At 41.8% G+C, this 24,632-nt stretch overlaps 1 protein-coding gene across 2 annotated transcripts in view; it reads right to left on the bottom strand.

Moving 5' to 3' along the window:
- The window catches only part of LOC120020158 (serine/threonine-protein kinase STK11-like), a 50,825-nt gene extending 26,422 nt beyond the window's left edge, over positions 1-24,403 (bottom strand). For both annotated transcript variants that reach the window (XM_038963636.1, XM_038963635.1), the window contains exons 1-3: positions 24,261-24,403; positions 22,448-23,461; positions 4,214-4,297 (exon numbers count right to left, since the gene is read on the bottom strand). In XM_038963636.1, the coding sequence (XP_038819564.1) occupies positions 4,214-4,297; positions 22,448-22,731 (368 nt within the window). In that variant the 5' untranslated portion in view covers positions 22,732-23,461; positions 24,261-24,403. The remainder of the gene's footprint in view (positions 1-4,213; positions 4,298-22,447; positions 23,462-24,260) is intronic.
- Positions 24,404-24,632: the final 229 nt, after the last annotated feature.

Raw genomic sequence — 24,632 nt, forward strand, 5'->3', positions numbered from 1 at the left:
CTAATTAAAAATACATAAAGCTGACAAAAAAAACTGTATAAAATATCCAGATGAAGTCTTCTTCAATTGCATTCATCTCTCTACTCAGCCCGTCTGCCACCCTTTTTATTTGTCTTGATGTGAACCATTGCTAGTGAAGCTCAGCAATTGTATCAAATGTATCAACAAGGTCCAGCCGAAGCTGCTGCTTGCTAACTTGCAACATTGTATCAACTAGCCTATTCCCGGCCCTTGTAGTTTCCAAGTTCCCCAAGTCAGTGAGTTTGGGACAGACAGCGGTCTTTGAGCAAGGGAAAAGTGTTCAGGTATTATTTCCTCTGGAGATATGGGATGGTCAGATAATGATTGGTCTTTTTTACCGAGACTTGGTGATTGACGCCGGGAGGTTGTTGGAAAGATTTTTGAAATAATGTGAGGAACTACCATCATTCGCAAAAACTCAGCTTTTTAAAAGGTGGTTGAGTTAAGAATATCAGAAATCAGATATCCCCAAATTGGCACTTTCCTACATTTTTGCGCAGCAAGCCAGGTACTTCTATGCATGCTCAGGCACGCGCTCCCTCATCATTAACAGAACAGTGAAACCAAACATGCTCATATGGAGCACTCAAAACAAGACAATTAAAAAATGTAAACTCGTAAACGATGGTTATAAAAATAAAACAAAACTTGTCTCCCACAAGTGTAGCTTGAGAACGGTCATTTACTGTAATTAATACATGCATTAACAGAAATTAATGTAACCAAATGACGGGGATTAACGGTACATTTACTACTAGTGACATGCAGTGCCTTCAGAAAGTATTCATACCCCTTGACCTATTTCACATTTTGTGTTATAGCCTGAATTCAAAATGTATTAAATTGTTGTTTTCCACATCTACACGCAAAACCCGATAATGACATAGTGAAAACATGTTTTGAGAAATTATAGCTAATTTATTGAAAAAGAAATACAGAAATACCTCATTTACATAAGTATTCACAACCCTGAGTCAATACTCGACAACTGCTACTCCAACTTCCGGGATGCCTATAAGGCCCTCCTCCGCCCTCCCTTCAGCAAATCTGATCACGACTCCATTTTGCTCCTCCTTTCCTAAAGGCAGAAACTCAAAACAGGAAGTACCCGTGCTAAGGACTAATCAATGCTGGTCTGGCCAATCGGAATCCACGCTTCAAGATTGTTTTGATCCCGCGGACTGGGATATGTTACAGGTAGCCTCTATGAATAACATTAACGAATACACTGATAAGGTGACTTTGTTTATCAGGAAGCGTATAGGAGATGTACCAACTGTGACTATTAAAACCTACCCTAACCAGAACCCGTGGATAGATGGCAGCAATCACACAAAACGGAAAGCGCAATCCACCACATTTAACCATGGCAAGATGACTGGGAATATGGCCGAATACAAACAGTGATGTTATTCCCTCCGTAAGGCAATCAAACAAACCTGCAAAACATCAGTAGAAATAAAGTGGAGTCGCAATTCAACGGCTCAGACACGAGACGTATGTGGCAGGGACTACAGACAATCACGGACTACAAACGGAAAAGGGAGTATGTTGCCAGGAAAATGACCTCTCACTCAATGTCAACAAAACAAAGGAGCTGATCGTGGACTTCAGGAAACAGCAGAGGGAGCACACCCCTATCCACATTGACGGGACCACAGTGGAGAAGGTGGAAAGCTTCAAGTTCCTTGGCGTACACATCACAGACAAATATGAAATGGTCCACCCACACAGACAGTGTGGTGAAGGGGCAACAGCGCCTCTTCAACATCAGGAGGCTGAATATATTCGGATTGGCCCCCAAGACCCTCACAAACTTTTACAGATGCACAATTGAGAGCATCCTGTCGGGCTGTATCACTGCCTGGTACGGCAACTGCACCACCCACAACCGCAGGGCTCTCCAGAGGGTGGTGCGGTCTGCCAAATGCATCACCGGGGTCAAACGGCCTGCCCTCCAGGACACCTACAGCACCCGATGTCACAGGAAGGCCAAAAAGATCAAGGACAATAACCACCCGAGCCACTGCCTGTTCACCCCGCTATCATCCAGAAGGCGAGGTCAGTACGGGTGCATCAAAGCGGGAACCGAGAGACTGAAAAACAGCTTCTATCTCAAAGCCATCAGACTGTTAAATAGCCATCAGTAGCACCTTAGAGGCTATTTATCTGCCAATAGGTGCTCTTTTAAAACAGTTAAGAGTTTACATAGACTTGAAATCACTAGCCACTTTAATAATGTTTACGTATTTTGCATTACATCTCATATGTATATACTGTATTCTATTCTACAGTATTTTAGTTTATGCCGCTCTGACATTTCTCGTTCAAATATTATTCCATTCCTTTAGATGTGTGTATTGTTGTGAAATTGATAGATATTACTGCACTGTTGGAGTCAGTTAGTCAGTCAGCAAGTCAGTTAAGAACAAATTCCTATTTTCAATGACGGCCTAGGAACAGTGGGTTAACTGCCTTGTTCAGGGGCAGAACGATTACAGCTGTGAGTCTTTCTAGGTAAGTCTAAGAACTTTCCACACCTGGATTGTGCAACATTTGCCCATTATTCTGTTAAAAATTCTACAAGCTCTGTCAAGGTGGTTGTTGATCATTGCTAGACCATTTTCAGGTCTTGCCATAGGTTTTCAAGTATATTTAAGTCAACACTAACTCAGCAACTCAGGAACATTGACTGTCTTCTTAGTAAGCAACTCAAATTGTAGATTTGGCTTTGTTTTTACATTATCGTCCTGCTGAAAGGTGAATTGATCTCCCAGTGTCTGGTGGAAAGCAGACTGAACCAGGTTTTCCTCTAGGATTTTGCCTGTGCTTAGCTCTATTCCGTTTTTTTTTAATGCAGAAAGACTCCTCAGTCCTTAACGATTACAACATACACGTAACGCAGCCACCACTATGCTTGACAATATGGAGAGTGGTACTCAGTAACGTGCTGGATTGGCCCCAAACATATCACTTTGTATTCAGGACAAAACATTCATTGCTTTGCCACAATTTTTACAGTATTACTTTAGTGCCTTGTTGCAAACAGGATGCATGTTTTGGAATATTTGTATTCTGTACAGGCTTCCTCCTTTTCACTCTGTCAATTAGATTAGTATTGTGGAGTAACTAAAATGTTGTTGAGCCATCCTCAGTTCTCCCCTATAACAGCCATTAAACAAACTGTTTTAAAGTCCCCATTGGTATCATGGTGAAATCCCTGAGCGGTTTCCTTCTTTTCCAGCAATTGAGTTAGGAAGGACACCTGTTTTTGTAGTGCCTAGGTGTATTGACACACCATCCATAAGGTAATTAATAACGTCACCATGCTCAAAGGAATATTGAAACACTGTCTTTAAAAAATTTAAACGATCTGCCAATAGGTGCTCTTCTTTGCGAGGCATTGGAAAACCTTCCAGTTCTTTGTGGTTGAATATGTGTTTGAAATTCACTATTCAAATGGAGGGACCTTACAGATAATTGTATGTGTGGGGTACAGAGGTAGTCATTCAAAAATCATGTTAAATGTCCTTGCAACTTATGTGACTTGTTACTTGTGACTTGTTAAGCATATTTTTACTCCTGAACTTATTTAGACTTGCCATAACAAAGTTGCTTAATACTTACTAACTCAAGACATTTCAGCTTTTTATTTTTAAGATGTAAAAAAAAGAAAGAAGATAATTCCACTTTGACATTATGGGTTATTGTGTGAGGGTCAGTGTCAAAAAAATAATCATCTCAATTTAATATTCAGGCCGTAACACAACAAAATGTGGAAAACTCAAGGGGTGTGAACATTTTAAATTAAACTCAAGACAAATCTTCACAAATATTTTAGTCACTTTTCACAGACAGCTAATCAGCTAGGCCTATTGCTATGCGCCCTGCCCAAATAGAATGAGATTTTTTATATACGTCACATATGAACTGCTAGCATAATTGCTTTTTGGCAAATGTTTGAACATTTTGTATTATTGGTTGCTTCATTACAGGAGTTATGTGTTCTGTTAAGATGCATTACAATAATCTAAATGTGATTTCTGTCATTCTGAGCACAGTGGGTGGACGCCCTAAATGGGATACAATCCAATGCCTATGGTCAAATTTAAATCTCCCAGGTCACGTTGGCCGGTGTCACATTTTCCTAACAGAAACCCTGGCGCGCACACACACACACAAGAAAGGATATATTTTCTGCTTCTCTTCATTGTACAACACATCCACCAAATGGATCACATTTTTGTGCTGGAGTCTCCGTAGCAGCTGGATCTCCCTGAAACACAAACAAACCAACAGACAAAAAAGGTTAGAGATGTTACAAATGAAACTCCATCACAGGCATCACAACTGAAACATTGGTAAAAATAAAATAAAAAATATCACGTCGTAAAATAAACGATTCGTAGACTTCAAGGGGAATGGGTGTGTAGACTTCAGGGGGAATGAAGCATTAAGGTGAATATAACAGCAGAAGAAAGGGTGAACGACACATTGGGGTGGCTAAGCTCATTGAGACAGCTCTATAAACTGGCGCTGGAGCGGGAACTTTAAAATCACCCCAAGCACCACCATGTCAAACCCCCAGGAGACTCCACATTCATCTGCTACAGAGTAGCCGGCCTGCCACTGATGACTACAGCTACTGCATGAAGGGAGAAAACACAAAACGAGGCAGGCCAAAAGTGTTAGTGTATTTACGCCAGTCTACGTCACAGAGAAACATCCCCTTTCAAAACAAGCGTCCTTGTTTTTAAAATGACTGGGTTTGAATTATCCATGCCATTCAACGCGATGGGAAGGAAATCTCGGCTACATTTGAAAGTGAATTTTCATGAGTAAATGTTCTCATAGTAGGCTAATCTTAAGTGTTGTACAATAATAGGTTAGTTACAGGAGGGGCTGATCTTACTGATTTGGCCTCGTTTTTCAGCTTGGTCATTAAGAAATGAAGCAGCCATGACCGAAGCCAAACGAGCGTTGTCTTGTGGGCGGGGGGTAATGTGGGTTTCGAACGTGACAAGAGTTTATACATTCTCTCTGCCAAAACAGTACACAGTAGGTCACAAACCATTCTAGATAACTTGAAAACTTGCAACCGTCTAACCAAGTCCTGTGTCTTGAAGTCGCATAGCAAACGTCTTTCGCCAATTAGCTTCAGCCAACTGGGGTTCGACTGTGGCAAAGTTGGTTTGACATTGGATAGCCTATCTCTGGGGCAAGTTACGGTTAAAGGGTCAGAAACTTCAGAAAATTTTCCATGGGAAGTTAAGCCCGGGAATTTTGCTTAAATTCATCAAATAAAGTTAGCTTATAACAGTGAACCTTTTTTGTGGGATACACAAGGCAATTAACATATTTTGGTTAAACTATCCTCAATTCAATGGATTTGCAACCCTCTGCATGCACATTGCATTCTTCCATCACATGTACAGCTAATTCTCAAGATCTTACACACTAATGAGATGCTATTGAGCCCACACTACTACACTGTCTGAGCCAAGGACTACATGCTTTCTGGTAAGTTTTGATTACAATACTGGGTGGGGTGAATATATTTTAAATATGACATACATGATTTTTTGTAAACTAGTAAATAGTAGCCTACAGCAAAGTGTGTTTAAATCATTACTAACTTGTTAACAATTTCTGCTAGTTCGTTTTTGATAACGTGGGTTTTAGCTCGCTTGAGCCTGCTAACTGAGGAGTGTTAAATCACCTGTTTCCATACATGTTTCATTTTATAACATTTATCTTACAAAGGAGTTGTTTAATCTAACTGCTTAACTATTTATCTGTACATGGATTTGTAATAATTTATTTTTCTAATCTTTACAGTGCCACGGGCACTATCTGATGTGTGGAGACATTTCACTGCAGCTAATGTAGAAGGAAAAGCTGTGTACATTTGCAAATACTGTGCCAAATCATATGTGAAGAATGCAACAAAGATGCAGAATCATCTGTCCAAGTGCATAAAGTTCCCTTAGCGCTCACAACAAGCAACTTCTGACAAAAGTATGTGAAAGGTCATCAAGTTACAGCAGCAATCTACCTCACCAAGCAAAGTGAGAAGAATAAGAGAACCACATTGAAGCTGGCCAGCAACACCCGCTGGGGTGGTGTTGTCATCATGTTTGACAGTCTCCTGGAGGGGAAGGAGTCTCTTCAAGAAATGGCCATATCACAGTCTGCCAATATGGACAGCCACATCAAGAGGATCCTCCTGGATTATGTATTTTGGGAGAGTGGTAAGCAGCCTGAAACTCCTGAAACCTATAGCAGTAGCCATTGCACAGATTGAAGGAGACAATGCCACCCTGTCTGATGTTCAGACTCTGCTTGCAGATGTAAGAGAAGAAATCCGTACTACCCTGCCCACTTCACCGTTGCTCCAAGCAGAGGAAACTGCAGTTATGAAATACATCAAAAAGCGTGACAACTTCTGCCTGAAGCCCATACACGCCGCAGCATACATGTTGGACCCCAAGTATGCTGGCAAGAGCATCCTTTCTGGTGCAGAGATCAACAAGGGCTATGGCAAGGTTCTTGGCAGTCTGGCGAAGTACACTTCCAAGCAAGGGCCTTGGGATGCAATATGGCAGTTGTGCCAACATATCTCATCAGCCACCTGGTGGAAGGGACTTTGTGGATCTGAGGCTCTTTCCCCGTTGCATCCATCATCCTCCAAATCCCACCAACATCAGCCGCCTCAGAGCGCAACTGGTCCTTGTTTGGGAACACACACCCCTACAAAAGGTTGAAAAATTGGTGGCCATCCTGGCAAATTTGAGGCTTTTTGAGCCTGACAACAAGCCATCCTCAACAAGGTTGGAAAGTGACAGTGAAGATGAGGCCTCAGAGTCTGATGTTCAAGAGGTGGACATTGAGGAGGACCAGGGAGAAGACATGGAAGCCTGAGAAGAAGACAACCAAAGCTTTAGTTTAGACTATCATTTTACAGGATGTATGTTGAAAACATTTTTGGGAGATGCGATGGATCATTGGGGATCATTCAATAATCCCTTTCTTTTGTTGTTCAGTGAAATCATCCCATGTGAAGACTGAACTCATTTAATTAAAGTTCAATTCGTAACTACAATTTCATTTCTATTGGAAGGACTTAAACATTTGCAATTATGTCACTTATGATAAGGTAAATGATATACGTTTCTGTCTCCATATGATATGGTAAATACATCTACATTTAAAATGGTATTAATATTAATAACCATGTAACGTTTCCACCTCTGAATATTCCCCAAAATGTGCAACCCTACAGACCGTCAATAAATTACACAATGTAAATGGGACAATATTTTCATGGTGCACATCTTTTAGTTGAATCATTAAATGCTTTCAATATTTGTACATGAATGTATAGTTGTTTTGAAGTTCTAAAATGTATAGTTGTTTTGAAGTTAATTCATGTAAATTTGGCACTATTGACCTTTTAAAATATTGTCCCGTGTACATGTATGTGTAATTTACTGATGGTCCCTAACTAGCGCCAAAAGGATATGGACTGTGAAACCAAATTGACCATGGGCATTAAGATTCGGGTCTCCTGCAGCTGTGCTCTGAATTGATGATTTCTTGGGTGCTGCCAGCTGTGTGAATGTGTGCAGGATTGAAATAAACCCAAGGAAAACTGTTACAGTACCCTCCATTCCATGACAACAAAAAAGTCGTATCATCTCACAAATCTCAGTTTAGGAAGAGACTGACTTTATGAACAAAATTATTCTATTTACACTTTGTAGTCAATTTTGGCACTAGAATACATGTTTCTGACTCAGATGCCACATAGGCCGTTATACTTTTTAGGGGCAGTCGCTCTTTAAGCCAGTAGTTCAGTGCACAGCATCGGGGTGCCTGCATTCTGCCCACAGCTTATTGAAACATCATGTAGGGCACGAACGCGCACACACCCTCTTTCGCTAGTCTTAAGTCGCCAGTCTCTCACACACACAATCTACACACTGTACTGTAGCTCTCCCGCTGTGGTGTGCCCGTTTCGCTCACCATACTAGCCTGCAGTCACAGGCTGGCCCAGTCCCTTGCTATATACACCCAACAATTACTGTCTGCATCACTACCGACTGAGTCAGAGAGACATCCCGCCTGCAAGCAGCCACACACAGAGCAAAAGGGACAAACACTGCTGCAAGGGATAATGCATGCATGCCAGGCCATTTAAAAAGGCAGGGAAAAGAAAGCTCCTTTAAATCATACTAGTACAGAGCAACACCACAAAACAAAAATTTGTTATTGTTTTGGGTTACCATCTTTGATGTAAATATAGGCCTATGTTTATCACAATTGTGGTCACTTCACTTCCTAGTACTGAAAAAGGCAATTGATAAACCTTTGCTGCATCATCACTCTCATTCAAGGGTAAAAACATTCCGCATTCAAGTTCAACAAGAGCAGTTAGCAGCACTGCTGTTCTCCAGGACAGAAATTTGAGTGTCAGCTTTGTGCCGTCTAAAGCGCTGGACTGTGTCCGCTGCGTAGTGAGAGTATCTGCTCTGCAGTGGATCAAACGTCTCTCTGTGGGATGCTGTCCAGGAGGACAAAAACCTGCATTTTTACAAAACAGTTTTACAATTGATCGACTGACTCTACATCAGTGGTCACCAACCCTTTTCGGAGTCAAAATCACTTTGCAGTCAAAAAGCAAGCAGATCTACTGCTCAGATTAATTTAAAAACATGACTTCAAACAATTGAACATTAACCTAATAAAAACAGTTCTGTATGAATGAGGCTTGTGCAGTAGGCTTAATACAATACATTTTCACAGCATATTTGCCTATATGCTTGGCAATATTGTTCTTCTCAGACCATATTATATTTAAAATCTCGAGCTTTCATAACAAAATAGATCAGTTGGTGCAGCATTTGCGAGGCACAGCTGAGCATAAATGTAAATAATTTGCTAATAATTTGCTGTTTTATTTTACTGGACTGATGGTACCTGCATCTGATGGAATTGTGCTATCAAGACAACTGGGAACTCTGGATGCCCAAAAAAAAAAATATATTTTTTTTTAAGAGGTCAAATCATGACATCAGTGATCTTCAGGTCGGAAAGTCAGAGCTCTAGAAAAGATTTCTGAGTTGGATGACCATTCCAAACTATTTTTCCCAGTCTTCCACCTGATGGAGAAACATCTGCCTCAGGCACGGATTTATGTTGTTCCTTTGACCAGAAAAAGTGAAATATTTTGTAGTAGTAGACATGAACTCATTCATAAAAACAGCAGCTCAAAAGTCATAAAATCTCATGTCGGCTAGTATCAAACTTTGCTGTGGCTGGGGTCCTGGAAGCTGTGGGCACGGTGATTTGAGCTATCCGATCGGCCAGCGCAGTAGGCACACTCGATTTAGCCACAGATCTCCTGGTCTGCCGGGAAGGGGGAGTTTGTCTTATCAGACAAATGAAATGGTTCAAAATGGGAACATTCTGCCTACCTCATACACTGGGCTTCTGAATCAAGTGCACCTACTGCCAACAGCGCAACACACACAAAAAAAGAAGAGCGCAAGCCTTAATAGTTGGCTTTTCGACAGAAATGTTAGGTGATCGACTAGGAATGCCTTGAAGATCGACCGGTTGGTGACCACTCCTCTACACATATACAGTGGGGCAAAAAAGTATTTAGTCAGCCACCAATTGTGCAAGTTCTCCCACTTAAAAAGATGAGAGAGGCCTGTAATTTTCATCATAGGTACACTTCAACTATGACAGACAAAATGAGAAAAAAAATCCAGAAAATCACATTATAGGATTTTTAATGAATTTATTTGCAAATTATGGTGGAAAATAAGTATTTGGTCAATAACAAAAGTTTATCTCAATACCCTTTGTTGGCAATGACAGAGGTCAAACGTTTTCTGTAAGTCTTCACAAGGATCACACACTGTTGCTGGTATTTTGGCCTATTCCTCCATGCAGATCTCCTCTAGAGCAGTGATGTTTTGGGGCTATTGCTGGGCAACACAGACTTTCAACTCCCTCCAAAGATTTTCTATGGGGTTGAGATCTGGAGACTGGCTAGGCCACTCCAGGACCTTGAAATGCTTCTTACAAAGCCACTCCTTCGTTGCCCGGGCGGTGTGTTTGGGATCATTGTCATGCTGAAAGACCCAGCCACGTTTCATCTTCAATGCCCTTGCTGATGGAAGGAGGTTTTCACTCAAAATCTCACGATACATGGCCCCATTCATTCTTTCCTTTACACGGATCAGTCGTCCTGGTCCCTTTGCAGAAAAACAGCCCCAAAGCATGATGTTTCCACCCCCATGCTTCACAGTAGGTATGGTGTTCTTTGGATGCAACTCAGCATTCTTTGTCCTCCAAACACAACGAGTTGAGTTCTTACCAAAAAGTTCTATTTTGGTTTCATCTGACCATATGACATTCTCCCAATCTTCTTCTGGATCATCCAAATTCTCTCTAGCAAACTTCAGACGGGCCTGGACATGTACTGGCTTAAGCAGGGGGATATGTCTGCCACTGCAGGATTTGAGTCCCTGGCGGCGTAGTGTGTTACTGACGGTAGGCTTTGTTACTTTGGTCCCAGCTCTCTACAGGTCATTCACTAGGTCCCCCTGTGTGGTTCTGGGATTTTTGCTCACCGTTCTTGTGATCATTTTGACCCCACGGGGTGAGATCTTGCGTGGAGCCCCAGATCGAGGGAGATTATCAGTGGTCTTGTATGTCTTCCATTTCCTAATAATTGCTCCCACAGTTGATTTCTTCAAATCAAGCTGCTTACCTATTGCAGATTCAGTCTTCCCAGCCTGGTGCACGTCTACAATTTTGTTTCTGGTGTCCTTTGACAGCTCTTTGGTCTTGGCCATAGTGGAGTTTGGAGTGTGACTGTTTGCGGTTGTGGACAGGTGTCTTTTATACTGATAACAAGTCCAAACAGGTGCCATTAATACAGGTAACGAGTGGAGGACAGAGGAGCCTCTTAAAGAAGAAGTTACAGGCCTGTGAGAGCCAGAAATCTTGCTTGTTTGTAGGTGACCAAATACTTATTTTCCACCATAATTTGCAAATAAATTCATTAAAAATCCTACAATGTGATTTTCTGGATTTTTCCCCCTAATTTTGTCTGTCATAGTTGACGTGTACCTATGATGAAAATTACAGGCCTCTCTCATCTTTTTAAGTGGGAGAACTTGCACAATTGGTGGCTGACTAAATACTTTTTTGCCCCACTGTAGCTTAAACTTGGCTTTCGCTACATTCTACAGCTGCCGGTGCACTAATTCTAGGCTTATTCATTATGACGACAAACTTCTTAAAATGTTAACTGCTAGAAGTCCAATGAAATCAATGGACTCAAGGAACGTGCCTCCACACACAAACACACCTCCCCATCTCCCCCACTCAGGAGTGTGCGTGTGTGTGCGGCATTCCAAACCATGGCTCGGAATTTTGGAGGCATCGCCCAAGCAACAGGAATGGTCATTGCGCAACGGCAGAGTGTGAGGGTGTCCATCCCCGTGGCAACCCCGGGCAGTGAAAGCAGGAAGTGTTTGGCAGACAGGAATGTTAAGCGATGGCTGCTGTGAGTGTGAATGGAGAGAGAGAGAGAGGCTCAGGGTAGTACTGTACTATGGCATCCAGGGACAGGCCTTATAAGGCTAGGTATGGCTCTCACACAGGCTTAAAAAAATAGGATTGGGCCCACCAACACAGACATGCACAAACATATTACAGACACTGTTCCCACCAAAAGTGTGAGAAACTCAGGCATGTGCACAACAGCACATAGGACACACACTGGTGTGCTAAGTACTAGAACATAATAATTAGAGGGTGTGAGTACAATACAAGACAGAACATTGCGTCTCTCCAAATGAATGCTCTATCCACAACAACACTGGTGGCTGGTAGCCTAGACATCAACACTAACATAATCAAGTCAATTTAAATCACATTCGAAATGGGATAATTGAATCTACCCGTACTAGAACTTCCAACAAAAATCAATGGAAAAATGTACAGAGAATGTGTTCTACAAAATGCCTAGAATCTCTGAGACCCTGCAAGCAAAGCAGCCTAAACTGAGTTGTTCCTCCATCTCTCTAAACACTTTCCCTCGGTGAGAACTCACTCATTTGACAGTTGCATTAGCTCGCTCCTCTATATTTAAACACGCCTGCGGCTCATCACAAGATGATTAAATAAACTCCACTGTGTGATTAAAACCTCAGCTGTGGTTCGAAAACAATTGCCATTTTATAGAGAGAGATGGTTACAGTAAGGCGTGCATGCATTTGATCATGTGGGTGGCCCCAGCGGGAATCAAACCCACATCCCTTTGCATTGCAAACGCCATGCTCTACTGGCGGAGTTACACAGGACTGTGGATGATGTGGGTCTGGGTCATCCAGTTCCTGACACCTATTCAAGTGATCATTGTGATGCTCTGAACAAAACCAGTGGAGTGCCGAGGGGTTAGCTAGCCTACGGTAGAGACAAATATTTAAATTAGGTTAAGTGTACCTATTAAGTCAACCAAAATCAAATTTTTGACATTTCTAACATACTGCCCTAATTCTTGTAATAAGAGAAAATTGAAAAATTATTTGTATGACTTTACCATATACACATACACACACAACCGTTCAAAAGTTGGGTCACTTAGAAATGTCCTTGTTTTTTAGAGAAAAGCTCATTTTTTTGTCCTTTAAAATAACATAAAATTGATCAGAAATACAGTGCAGACATTGTTAATCTTGTAAATGACTATTGTAGCTGGAAACGGCAGATTTTTAATGGAATCGCTACATAGGCATACAGAGGCCCATTATCAGCAACCATCACTCCTGTGTTCCAATGACACGCTGTGTTAGCTAATCCAAATGTTTCATTTTAAAAAGGCTATTAGAAAACCCTTTTGCAATTATGTTAGCACAGCTGAAACCTGCTGTTCTGCTTAAAGAAGCAATAAAACTGGCCTTCTCTAGACTAGTTGAGTATCTGGAGAATCAGCATTTGTGGGTTCGATTATACAGGCTTAAAAAGGCCAGAAACAAAGCACTTTCTTCTGAAACTCGTCAGTCTATTCCTGTTCTGAGAAATCAAGGCTATTCCACACGAGAAATATCAAAGAAGACCAGCATCCCGGAATCGCCTCGTCAATGTTGAAGTGGAGACTGGTGTTTTGCGGGGACAATTTAATGAAGCTGCCAGTTGAGGACTTGTGAGGCGTCTTTCTCAAACTAGACACTTATGTACTTGTCCTCTTGCTTAGTTGTGCACCGGGGCCTCCCATTCCTTTCTATTTTGGTTATAGCCAGTTTACGCTGTTCTGTGTTCAGTTTCTTGGCAATTTCTCAGAACAAGAATAGACTGACGAGTTTCAGAAGAAAGTTCTTTGTTTCTGGCCAACAGGTAGGGTGTTTAATATGAACAACAATAACAGTGATGTACTGGGCCATACGCACTACCCTCTGTAGTAGAGGTCGACCGATTATGATTTTGCAACGCAAAAACAAAAGTGTTGGAGAAGAAAGTAAAAGTGCAATATGTGCCATGTAAAAAAGCTAACGTTTAAGTTCCTTGCTCAGAACATGAGAACATATGAAAGCTGGTGGTTCGTTTTAACATGAGTCTTCAATATTCCCAGTTAAGAAGTTTTAGGTTGTAGTTATTATAGGACTCTCTCTCTATATACCATTTGTATTTCATATACCTTTGACTATTGGATGTTCTTATAGGCACTATATTATTGCCAGCCTAATCTCGGGAGTTGATAGGCTTGAAGTCATAAACAGCGCAATGCTTGAAGCACAGCGAAGAGCTGCTGGCAAATGCAGAAAAGTGCTGTTTGAATGAATGTTTACGAGCCTGCTGCTGCCTACCACCGCTCAGTCAGATTGCTCTATCAAATCATAGACTTAATTATAATATAACAACACACAGAAATACGAGCCTTTGGTCATTAATATGGTCAAATTGGGAAACTATCATTTCGGGAAAAAAATAAGTATATTCTTTCAGTGAAATACGCAACCGTTCCATATTTTATTTGATGGGTGGCATCCCTAAGTCTAAATATTGCTGTTACATTGCACAACATTCAATGTTATGTCATAATTATGTACAATTCTGGCAAATTAATTACGGTCTTTGTTAGGAAGAAATGGTCTTCACACAGTTCGCAACGAGCCAGGCGGCCCAAACTGCTGCATATACCCAGACTCTGCTTGCACAGAACGCAAGAGAAGTGACACAATTTCCCAAGTTAAAAGAAATTCATGTTAGCAGGCAATATTAACTAAATATGCAGGTATACAAATATATACTTCTGTGTATTGATTTTAAGAAAGGAATTGATGTTTATGGTTAGGTACACATTGGTGCAACGACAGAGCTTTTTTCACAAATGCGCTTGTTAAATCATCACCTGTTTGGCGAAGTAGGCTGTGATTCGATGATAAATTAACAGGCACCGCATCGATTATATGCAACGCAGGACAAGCTAGATAAACTAGTAATATCATCAACCATGTGTAGTTAACTAGTGATTGTTAGATTCATTGTTTTTTTATAAGATACGTTTAATGCTAGCTAGCAACTTACCTTGGCTCCTTGCTGCACTCGCTTAACAGGTGGTCAGCCTGCCACGCAGTCTCCTCATGGAGTGCAATGTAAATCGGCCATAATCGGTGTCCGAAAATGCCGATTATGAAAACGGCCCTAATTTAAAAAAAAAAAAATAAATCGGCCAACCTCTACTCTGTAGCGCGTTACAGTCAAATGCCGAGTAGTTGTCATTCCAGGTTGTGTTGCAACCTTGCTAGCTATCTGGCTAACTAGCTTCTTTGCATCGATTTGATTCAAGACAGACACTACTGGATGAGATGATAGATAAACTTGTTACTGTGATAGTTTGTCAAACTTGCGGGAGTTGGTTTGGCTATTTTCTTTCTCTGGCCACCTGCTCCTCTTGCGCCCATCCCCCACCCAGCTGTGCTGAAACAACAAGCAGTACATTGCCTCTCCTGAGTCACATGAGCAAGTCCCCGTTGAATTTTTATTATAATAAAACATGTATTTCGGGCTATTTTGTATTTATTAAGGATCCCTATTAGCTACTGCCAAGGCAGCAGCTACTCCTCCTGTGTTCCAACATTAAGGCAGTTGTATACAAATATATGCAAACACTTTGCACAAGTGTGTGTACCCTCAGGCCTCTACAATACAAAATCAATGTGTAAGTGTGTAGAGTGCGTGTGTTATTATGTGTATGCGTGTGTTTTCACAGTCCCCACTGTTCCATAAGGTGTATTTTTATCCGTTACCTGACGTGGAATAGAGTTTCATGTAGCCATGGCTCTATGTAGAACTGTGCACCTCCCATAGTCTGCTCCCGACTTGGGGATTGTGAAGAGACCTCGGGTGGCATGTCTTGTGGGGTATGCATGGGTATCCAAACTATGTGCTTGTAGTTTAAATAGACAGCTCAGCATTCAGCACGTCAATACCTCTTAAAAAAAACAAGTAGTACTGAAGTCAATCTCTCCTCTACTTTGAGCCATGAGAGATTGACATGCATATCATTCATGTTAGCTCTCCGTATACATTTAAGGGCCAGCCGTGCTGCCCTGTTCTGAGCCAATTGCAATTATCCTAAGTCCCTCTTTGCTGCACCTGACTACACAACTGGACAGTAATCCAGGTGTGACAAAACTAGGGCCTGTAGGATCTGCCTTGTTGATAGTGTTGGTAAGGCAGAGCAGCGCTTTATTATGGACAGACTTCTCCCCACCTTTCTATATAAGGTCCCACAGTTAACAGTGCATGTCAGAACAAGAACCAAGCCATGAGGTTGAAGGAATTGTCCGTAGAGCTTCAAGACAGGATTGTACCAAAAAAAAACATCTGCAGCACTGAAGGTCCCCAAGACAGTGGCCTCAATCATTCTTAAATTGACAAAGTTAGGAAACACCAAGACTCTTCCTAGAGCTGGCCGCCCGGCCAAACTGAGCAGGGGAGAAGGGGCTTGGTCAGGGAGGTGACCAAGGACCCGATGGTTACTGACAGAGCTCCAGAGTTCCTCTGTGGAGATGGGAGAACCTTCCAGAAGGACAACCATCTCTGCAGCACTCCACCAATCAGGCCTTTATGGTAGAGCGGCCAGACGGAAGCCACTCCTCAGTAAAAGGCACAGGATAGAACGCTTAGAGTTTGCCAAAAGGCACCTCTCATACCATGAGAAACAAGATTCTCTGGTCTGATGATTAAACTCTTTGGCCTAAATGCAAAACGTCAAGTACGTGTTTTAATCAAATCAGCTATATTCATTGAGCTTATCTGATGCTTTAAGCACATTATGGTTAAATAATTAAAAGGCACACAAACGACAAGATGGAGTCCGACCAGCAATTGATTTGATTGTGCCGGGCCGGAGTCATATTTGCTGTAGTGCTAAAAAAAAAGTCAGTCACACTTAAAAAACTAGCGCCCGTTGTTGCGCTCTCCTTCCTGCTGCAGCAACCACCACACAACATTTAAGTGTTTACCACGCTGTCCGTGTTGCTACATATGCAACATAATTACAGCCATTTTTGACTGAAAAGTTCTGTTTCCAAAATTCCTAATTTGTTTAGGAAAAACATTCCCTACTCCCTCAACCATTGCTCTCTTTACGTGGCACATGTATGCATGTGACCAAAGACCTATTTGCATGGAACTAGTATTACTAGAGAACGTTGGTTATGTAATTATTACTCCAGAAAGTCCGGAGGATGATTCGGACGGGATTCGTTTTTTCCAAACCGCCCCTGTAAATCTTTAAGAATACAGACAGACATACAGTTGAAGTCGGAAGTTTACATACACCTTAGCCAAATACATTTAAATTCAGTTTCACAAATCCTGACATTTAATCCTAGTAAAAATTCCCTGTCTTATGTCATTTAGGATCACAACTATTTTAAGAACGTGAAATGTCAGAATAATAGTAGAGAGAATGATTTTCAGCTTTTATTTATTTCATCACATTCCCAGTGGGTCAGAAGTTTACATACACTCAATTAGTATTTGGTAGCATTGCCTTTAAATTGTTTAACTTGGGTCAAACGTTTTGGGTAGCCTTCCACAAGCTTCCCACAATAGGTTAGGTGAATTTTGGCCCATTCCTCCTGACAGAGTTGGTGTAACTGAGTCAGGTGTGTAGGCCTCCTTGCTCGCACACAGTTTTTCAGTTCTGCCCACAAATTTCTAAAGGGTTGATGTCAGAGCTTTGTGATGGCCACTCCAATACCTTGACTTTGTTGTCCTTACGCCATTTTGCCACAACTTTGGAAGTATGCTTGGGGTCATTGTCCATTTGGAAGACCCATTTGCGACCAAGCTTTAACTTCCTGACTGATGTCTTGAGATGTTGCTTCAATATACCCACATGATTTTCCTCCTCATCATGATGCCATCTATTTTGTGAAGTGCACCAGTCCCTCCTGCAGCAAAGCACCCCCACAACATGATGCTGCAACCCCCGTGCTTCACGGTTGGGATGGTGTTCTTCGGCTTGCAAGCCTCCCCCTTTTTCCTCCAAACATAACGATGGTCATTATGGCCAAACAGTTCTATTTTTGTTTCATCAGACCAGAGGACATTTCTCAAAAAAGTACGATCTTTGTTGCAAACCGTAGTCTGGCTTTTTTATGGCGGTTTTGGAGCAGTGGCTTCTTCCTTGCTGAGCGGCCTTTAAGGTTATGTCGATATAGGACTCGTTTTACTGTGGATATAGGTACCTGTTTCCTCCAGCATCTTCACAAGGTCCTTTGCTGTTGTTCTGGGATTGATTTGCACTTTTCGCACCAAAGTACGATCATCTCTAGGAGACAGAACGCTTCTCCTTCCTGAGCGGTATGACGGCTGCGTGGTCCCATGGTGTTTCTACTTGCGTACTATTGTTTGTACAGATGAACGTGGTACCTTCAGGCATTTGGAAATTGCTCCCAAGGATGAACCAGACTTGTGGATGTCTACAGTTAATTTTGAGGTCTTGGCTGATTTATTTTGATTTTCCCATGATGTCTAGCAAAGAGGCAGTGAGTTTGAAGGTAGGCCTTGAAATACATGCACAAGTACACCTCCAATTGACTCAAATGATGTCAATTAGCCTATCAGAAGCTTCTAAAGCCATGACAATTTTCTGGAATTTTCCAAGCTGTTTAAAGGCACAGTCAACTTAGTGTATATAAACTTCTGACCCACTGGAATTGTGATACAGTTAATTATAAGTGGAATAATCTGTCTGTAAACAATTGTTGGAAAAATTACTTGTGTCATGCACGAAGTAGATGTCCTAACCGACTAGCCAAAACTATAGTTTGTTAACAAGAAATTTGTGGAGTGGTTGAAAAACGAGTTTTAATGACTAACCTAAGTGTATGTAAACTTCAACTGTATGCACACACACACGCACCAGTCAAAAGTTGACACACCTACTCATTCAAGGGTTTCTTTATTTTTACTATTTTCTACATTGTAGAATAATAGTAAAAAGACATCAAAACTATGAAATAACACATATGGAATCATGTAGTAACCAAAAAAACTGTTAAAATGTCAACCAGCTTCATGAGGTAGTCACCTGGAATGCATTTCAATTAACAGGTGTGCCTTGTTAAAAGTTCATTTGTGGAATTTCTTTCTTTCTTAATGTGTTTCAGCAAATCAGTTGTGTTGTGACAAGGAAGGGGTGGTATACAGAAGATAGACCTATTTGGTAAAAGACCAAGTCCATATTTTGGCAAGAACAGCTCAAATAAGCAAAGAGAAACGACAGTCCATCATTACTTTAAGACATGAAGGTCAGTCAATCTGGAAAATGTCAAGAACTTTGAAAGTTTCTTCAAGTGCTGTTGCAAAAACCATCAAGCGCTATGATGCAACTGGCTCTCATGAGCAACGCCAGAGGAAAGGAAGACCCAGAGTTACCTCTGCTGCAGAGGATAAGTTCTTTAAAGTTAAAGCCCAAATAAATGCTTCACAGAGTTCAAGACACATCTCAACATCAACTGTTCAGAAGAGACTGTGTGAATCAGGTCTTCAGGGTTGAATTGCTGCAACAACAAAAAAAACACCAATAAAAGGACACAAATAAGAAGAGACGTGCTTGGGCCAAGAAACACGAGCAATGGACATTAGACTGGTGGAAATCTGTCCTTTGGTCTGATGAGTCCAAATTTGAGATCTGCCGTGTCTTTGTGAGATGCAGAGTAGGTGAACAGATTATCTCTGCATGTGTAGTTCCCACCGTGAAACAGAGGTGTAATGGTGCTTTGCTGGTGACACTGTCAGTGATTTATTCAGAATTCAAGGCATACTTAACCAGCATGGCTACCGCTGCAGGCTACCGCAGCATTCTGCAGCGATACGACATCCCATCTAGTTTGCGCTTAGTGGGACTATCATTTGTTTTTCAACAGGACAATGACCCAAAACACACTTCCAGGCTGTGTAAGGGCTATTTGACCAAGAAGGAGAGTGATGGAGTGCTGCATCAGATGACCTGGTCCCCACAATCACCCGACCTCATCCCAATTGAGATGGTTTGAGATGAATTGGACCACAGAGTGAAGGAAAAGCAGCCAACAAGTGCTCAGCATATGTGGGAACTCCTTCAAGACTGTTGGAAAAGCCTTCCTCATTGAGCCATTACATCACTTCCTGTTTTACTAGGGTATAAAAAAAATTTAGGTAACATGCATGCAATATCCCTTTGTCATCCAACACCATGAAAAAAAACAAAAGAACTGACAGTTCAAAAGAGAGAGATGGTCGTTGAGCTTTATAAATCTGGTAATGGCTACAAGAAGATCCACAAACGATTGAATAGACCACTGAGCACTGGCAGGGCAATTTTTTAAAAATTCTAAAGATATGGAACAGTAAACCTCACGGGTAGAGGACGCATTTGTCCCCCAGGATAGGGAGGATGGTGAGAGAAGCAACAAAATCCCTAAGAATCACCGTGAAAGAATTGCAGGCCTTGGTGGCGTCTTGGGGTCACCAGGTTTCAAAAAGCACCATCAGACGCCGCCTCCGCAACCACAGGCTGGAAGTGTTGCCAGAAGAATGCCCTTTCTGAACCCAAGACACAGACGCCAGCGCTTGGAGTTTGCCAAACGTCATTTCAATTAGGACTGGAAGAAGGTGCTCTGGTCAGATGAGACCAAAATTGAACGTTTTGGTCAGATACAGCATCGGCATGTTTGGCGTCGAAACAGAGATGCATACAAGGAGAGGCACCTCATACCCACGGTGAAATATGGTGGTGGGTCAGTGATGTTTTGGGGCTGTTATAATTCCAGAGGTCCAGGGGCACTGGTTAAGATTGTGCCATCAATGAATTCCACCAAGTATCAGGCAATTTCGGCTGACAATCTGGTTACCTCTGCCAGAAGGCTGGGCCTTGGCCATAGGTGGACTTTCTAACTAGACAATGACCCAAAACATACCTCAAGATCCACACAGAAATGGTTTTGTGACAACAAAATCAATGTTGTGCCAAGGCCATCTCAGTCGCCGGACCTCAATCCAATCAATAACCTGTGGGCTGAGTTGAAGAGAGCAGTTGATAAGCGCAAACCCAAGAATGTGAAGGATCTTGAAGGGATCTGCATAGAGGAATGATCCAAAAATCCCTCCAAATGTGTTCCTTAACCTTGTCAAACATCACAGGAAAAAACTCCATGCTGTTATCCTTGCCAGAGGTGGTTGCACTAAGTACTAAATGAGGAGAGCCAATAATTATGAAACCTTGATTTTAGTGAAATGTATTTTGTATTAAATAATTGTATGATTTTCTGGTTCCATTGAAACATTAATAAAGTACAGTATTTCTCACATGTTGGTATTTTGAGTTTCTCTATAATTATATTGTTTATATTTTTTTAAGCATTGTTTGTGCATTGCCAGTCAGGGGTACCAGTAATTTGAGCCCACTGTATCTTATGTATATATATACACAATTATTGCTACTGCTCGACTAAAGAAGTCTCGGTCGACCAACAGCCAATAGACCAAACAATCAAACCAGTTGACGAAATGGGGACAGCCCTAAAACAATATTGAAGTAGTTGGCAATATCATTGGGTTTTGTGATGAATGAGACATGATTCAATGAACGAAGGAGCCGAGTTTGCCTTTTGCCCAAGATTTAAGGTGCTCCAAAGCTTTTTACTATCATTCTTTATATAATTTCTCTTTGTTTCATAGTATAGCTTCTTCTTTTTATTTAGTTTAGTCACATGATTTCTCAATTTGCATTACATTTGCCAATCTGTTGTGCAGCCAGACTTATTTGCCTCATCCCTCAACCGTAACATTTTTCAATTACTCGTCAATCCACAGGGATTTAACAGTTGTTATATCTCAGTGGGCCTACAAAAGAGCAGGCGGGCCCGGCAGTTACACATCCCTGCTTTAAACCTACGGTGACAATTTCAGAATAAACGTCTTTTCCTGTAAAAAAAAAAAAAAGTATATTATAAGAAAATGCCTATACATTTCAGCGGTTTCAAAAACGTCACTCGGCTATGAGTGTTGGGCTCAACGAGACAATTCTGTTTACACTGCTCTGCTTGGAGGGAGGCAACTGTCAGGCGAGTGTAGTGCTCGTCCTCCGGAGGTAGTGGTCTAGATGTGACAAATTCACATTACAGAAAAAGGTCTGGCCGAGGGTATTTTCTCAAAATCTCTAGGAAATCTCTCGTAGTGAGAAAAGGCCCTATGGTGCTGCCATGTAGGGAAAGGGACTTAATTGAATAGGAGAGGAAAATGCAAATGAAGATCCAAAGTGTTGTTGTGCACTTTAGACAGGAGGGACGATGGCGAGTCATATGTAGGGAAAACAGTTCATGAGTCACTGTAGGCGTGAATACAGTAGACTATGCACACGCTAATGATAATCACAGAGACACAATCTTAAGCGTTACCCTGGCAATCATCCTATAGCAGTGACATTTAAGCAATAAGGACTAAGAGGGTGTGGTCTATGGCCAATATACCATGGCGAAGGGCTGTTCTTATGCACGACGCAATAAGGAGTGCCTGGACACAGCTGTGGTATATTGGCCATCTATCACAGACCCCCAAGGAGCCTTATTCCTATTATTAACTGGTTACCAACACATTTAGAGCAGTAAAAATAAATGTTTTGTCATACCCGTGGTATACGGTCTGATATACCATGGCTGTCAGCCAATAAGCATTCAGGGCTCAAATAAGCCAGTTTATAATAGTTAATAAATACTTGTGCTTGACAGTGCATGACCAAGAGTGTAAACCAGAGGGAAGAAGAGAGAGCAAAAAGAAAGACAGGGAGAGTAAAAAATGAAAGAAAAACCCACCACCACACAAACTCCCTCCCATCCCCAAAACTTACTTCTTCACATTAGCCTCTCCGTTGGGGATCCGCCTCAGCTTCTTCTTCTTGAGGATCTTGACGGCCCTGCGACACAGCGTGTCAGAGTCCAGCATCTCCTTCACCTTACCGTAGGAGCCCTCCCCCAGCAGGTCTCCCATCAGGTACTTCCCAATCAGCTTGGCCCTCTTCCTGCGTGGCTGGTAGATCACCTCGGTTGAGTCGATGCGGTGAATGAACGTGTCCATGCCCATCAGCTCATTCTCAGTCAGATAGTCCAGGTGCTGCAGCTCCCCGTCACTCATGTTTAAATCAACTTAGTTAGTTAGAGCTTAGTCACTGCAGTGTGCTCCAGACAGTCCAATGAAACTGCACTGTGACCTCAAGCCTTTGGCCTGGGCTGTGTAACGTGGTGGCTCAGGGATACAGTTCAATTAGAAAACATTAAGGGACATGGGAGGAGGTGTGGCCAGGTCTGGGCATTGAGAGAAACTGTTGACTTTGGGATAGAGTAGGTCTGTAAACATGAAGGGGTAAGTTTTGGTTTGTGGGAAGCTGTAGGCTAGCTGTAACGGTTTCCAGAGAGGTGTAGGGCAGTTAGCTAAGACCCAATGAGTTCAAGGTCCAGGATGAAAAGATTTGTGGAGAGTTCAGGCTGTGACAGGTGCTACTGAGCAGAGAGCGGGATCTCTGGCCGAGATAACATTTCACTGCTTAGCTCCATGTCACCTCAATCTGTGATCTGATATGGGATGGGGACAGGCAGAGGGAGAGGTAAATGGTCCTGTTTCAAACCCAAGCCCTGTATTTCGGCCATAGGTCCTGGTAGCGATCCATGGTCTCTACTTCAGAGAGGGCACCATCGGTTTGCCTTGATCTAAGTCCAGATGCAATAGCTAAATACTCAAACCAAAATGAGTCCTTTCAGTCTTTAGTATCGTTATTACTGCTCTGAATCCTATATTTCTTGTCAGCTCTTCTAGTGAGTCCACTAACCTTTCGCAACTGGCAACTCAGGATTATGTTCCAGAAAACCTGTGGGTGAATAACGATATCAACAGTCAAATCTCTCAACAATCAGGGGGGATATTAGCCTAATGTTCATTTTGTAGAAAGCGAGTGACTGCTACAGGATAGGTCCACAAGGCTGGCTGGCTATGCGTTTTATGTTACTTCTGCCTGGTCTGCTGTCAAAATACTAAATCATAAGATCAGCGTTTCAGAACGCAAGCAAACAAGGAAAAATCGATTATGACATGTTCTAGTCAGACAACTAGCTGTCGCACGACTCCGTAAATGCGTGTCACACATAGAAAAGCTTGCAACCCAAAAATCTGCGCATGCTTATTTTGTGTTCCAAAAAAAAATCTGCGCATGTTTATGTGTTGGCTTGAGCTAGCTAACTAGTGAACGTTAGCTAGCCTCGGGTATTTTGCTGTTTGTTTCAGTACAGTACCATAGTTGCCTTCCTCAACTGACGAGGGTAGTTTTCCAAACAGATAGTTTCGGTGTGACTACACCGGGTAACATGCTTTTAACACCTCAACTGCTATCGTCCCGAACCCCAGCACAAATGTAACGTTACACTAACGACGTGCTAGATAACGTTAGCCATTTAACTCGGATAAGTAATCGGTGTTTAGTTAATTTTGTAGGCTATGCTCAGAATCAGATAAAGTTACTAGCAAACAAGACGAGTACAGTAACAGTAAGTTAGTTACGTCATCCCTACAGTGTTTACAAACTGCAAAAAGCTACAGTAGTTAACGGCTAACGTTAAATACAGATGATGGTAGGTTAGCTAAACGTCGGCATTTTGGTAAACAAGTCTCACCTTGACTTTCAGACTGAATCGAAGTAGATGGCTGTCCTGTTAGTTATGTAGTCTTCCGCTGTATTTTTTTTATTTGTGTCTGTCTGCACAAATATGTGAGGTTTGCTATTTTTGATGCAGCTGCTATCAGGTTGCCGCCATGTTGTTGCTCCAGATGAATGAAAGCCAACCTCTCACTTGCGTCAACGCCGAGTCAAAACGGGGCGTGGAAAAACGAATTTACCGTTTTTCGTCTTTCGTTTCTGAATTTTACAAACTAAAATCGACCTGTTTTCTCATTTATTGTGTCAAAATTGGACATGGAATACATCAAATAAATATCAACAACATGTATTAAATTTTTAGGTTTAAGTTTTTAATTTTGTTTATACC

Source organism: Salvelinus namaycush, chromosome 25 (assembly GCF_016432855.1).
Source record: "Salvelinus namaycush isolate Seneca chromosome 25, SaNama_1.0, whole genome shotgun sequence".
NCBI classification, from domain to species: domain Eukaryota; kingdom Metazoa; phylum Chordata; class Actinopteri; order Salmoniformes; family Salmonidae; genus Salvelinus; species Salvelinus namaycush.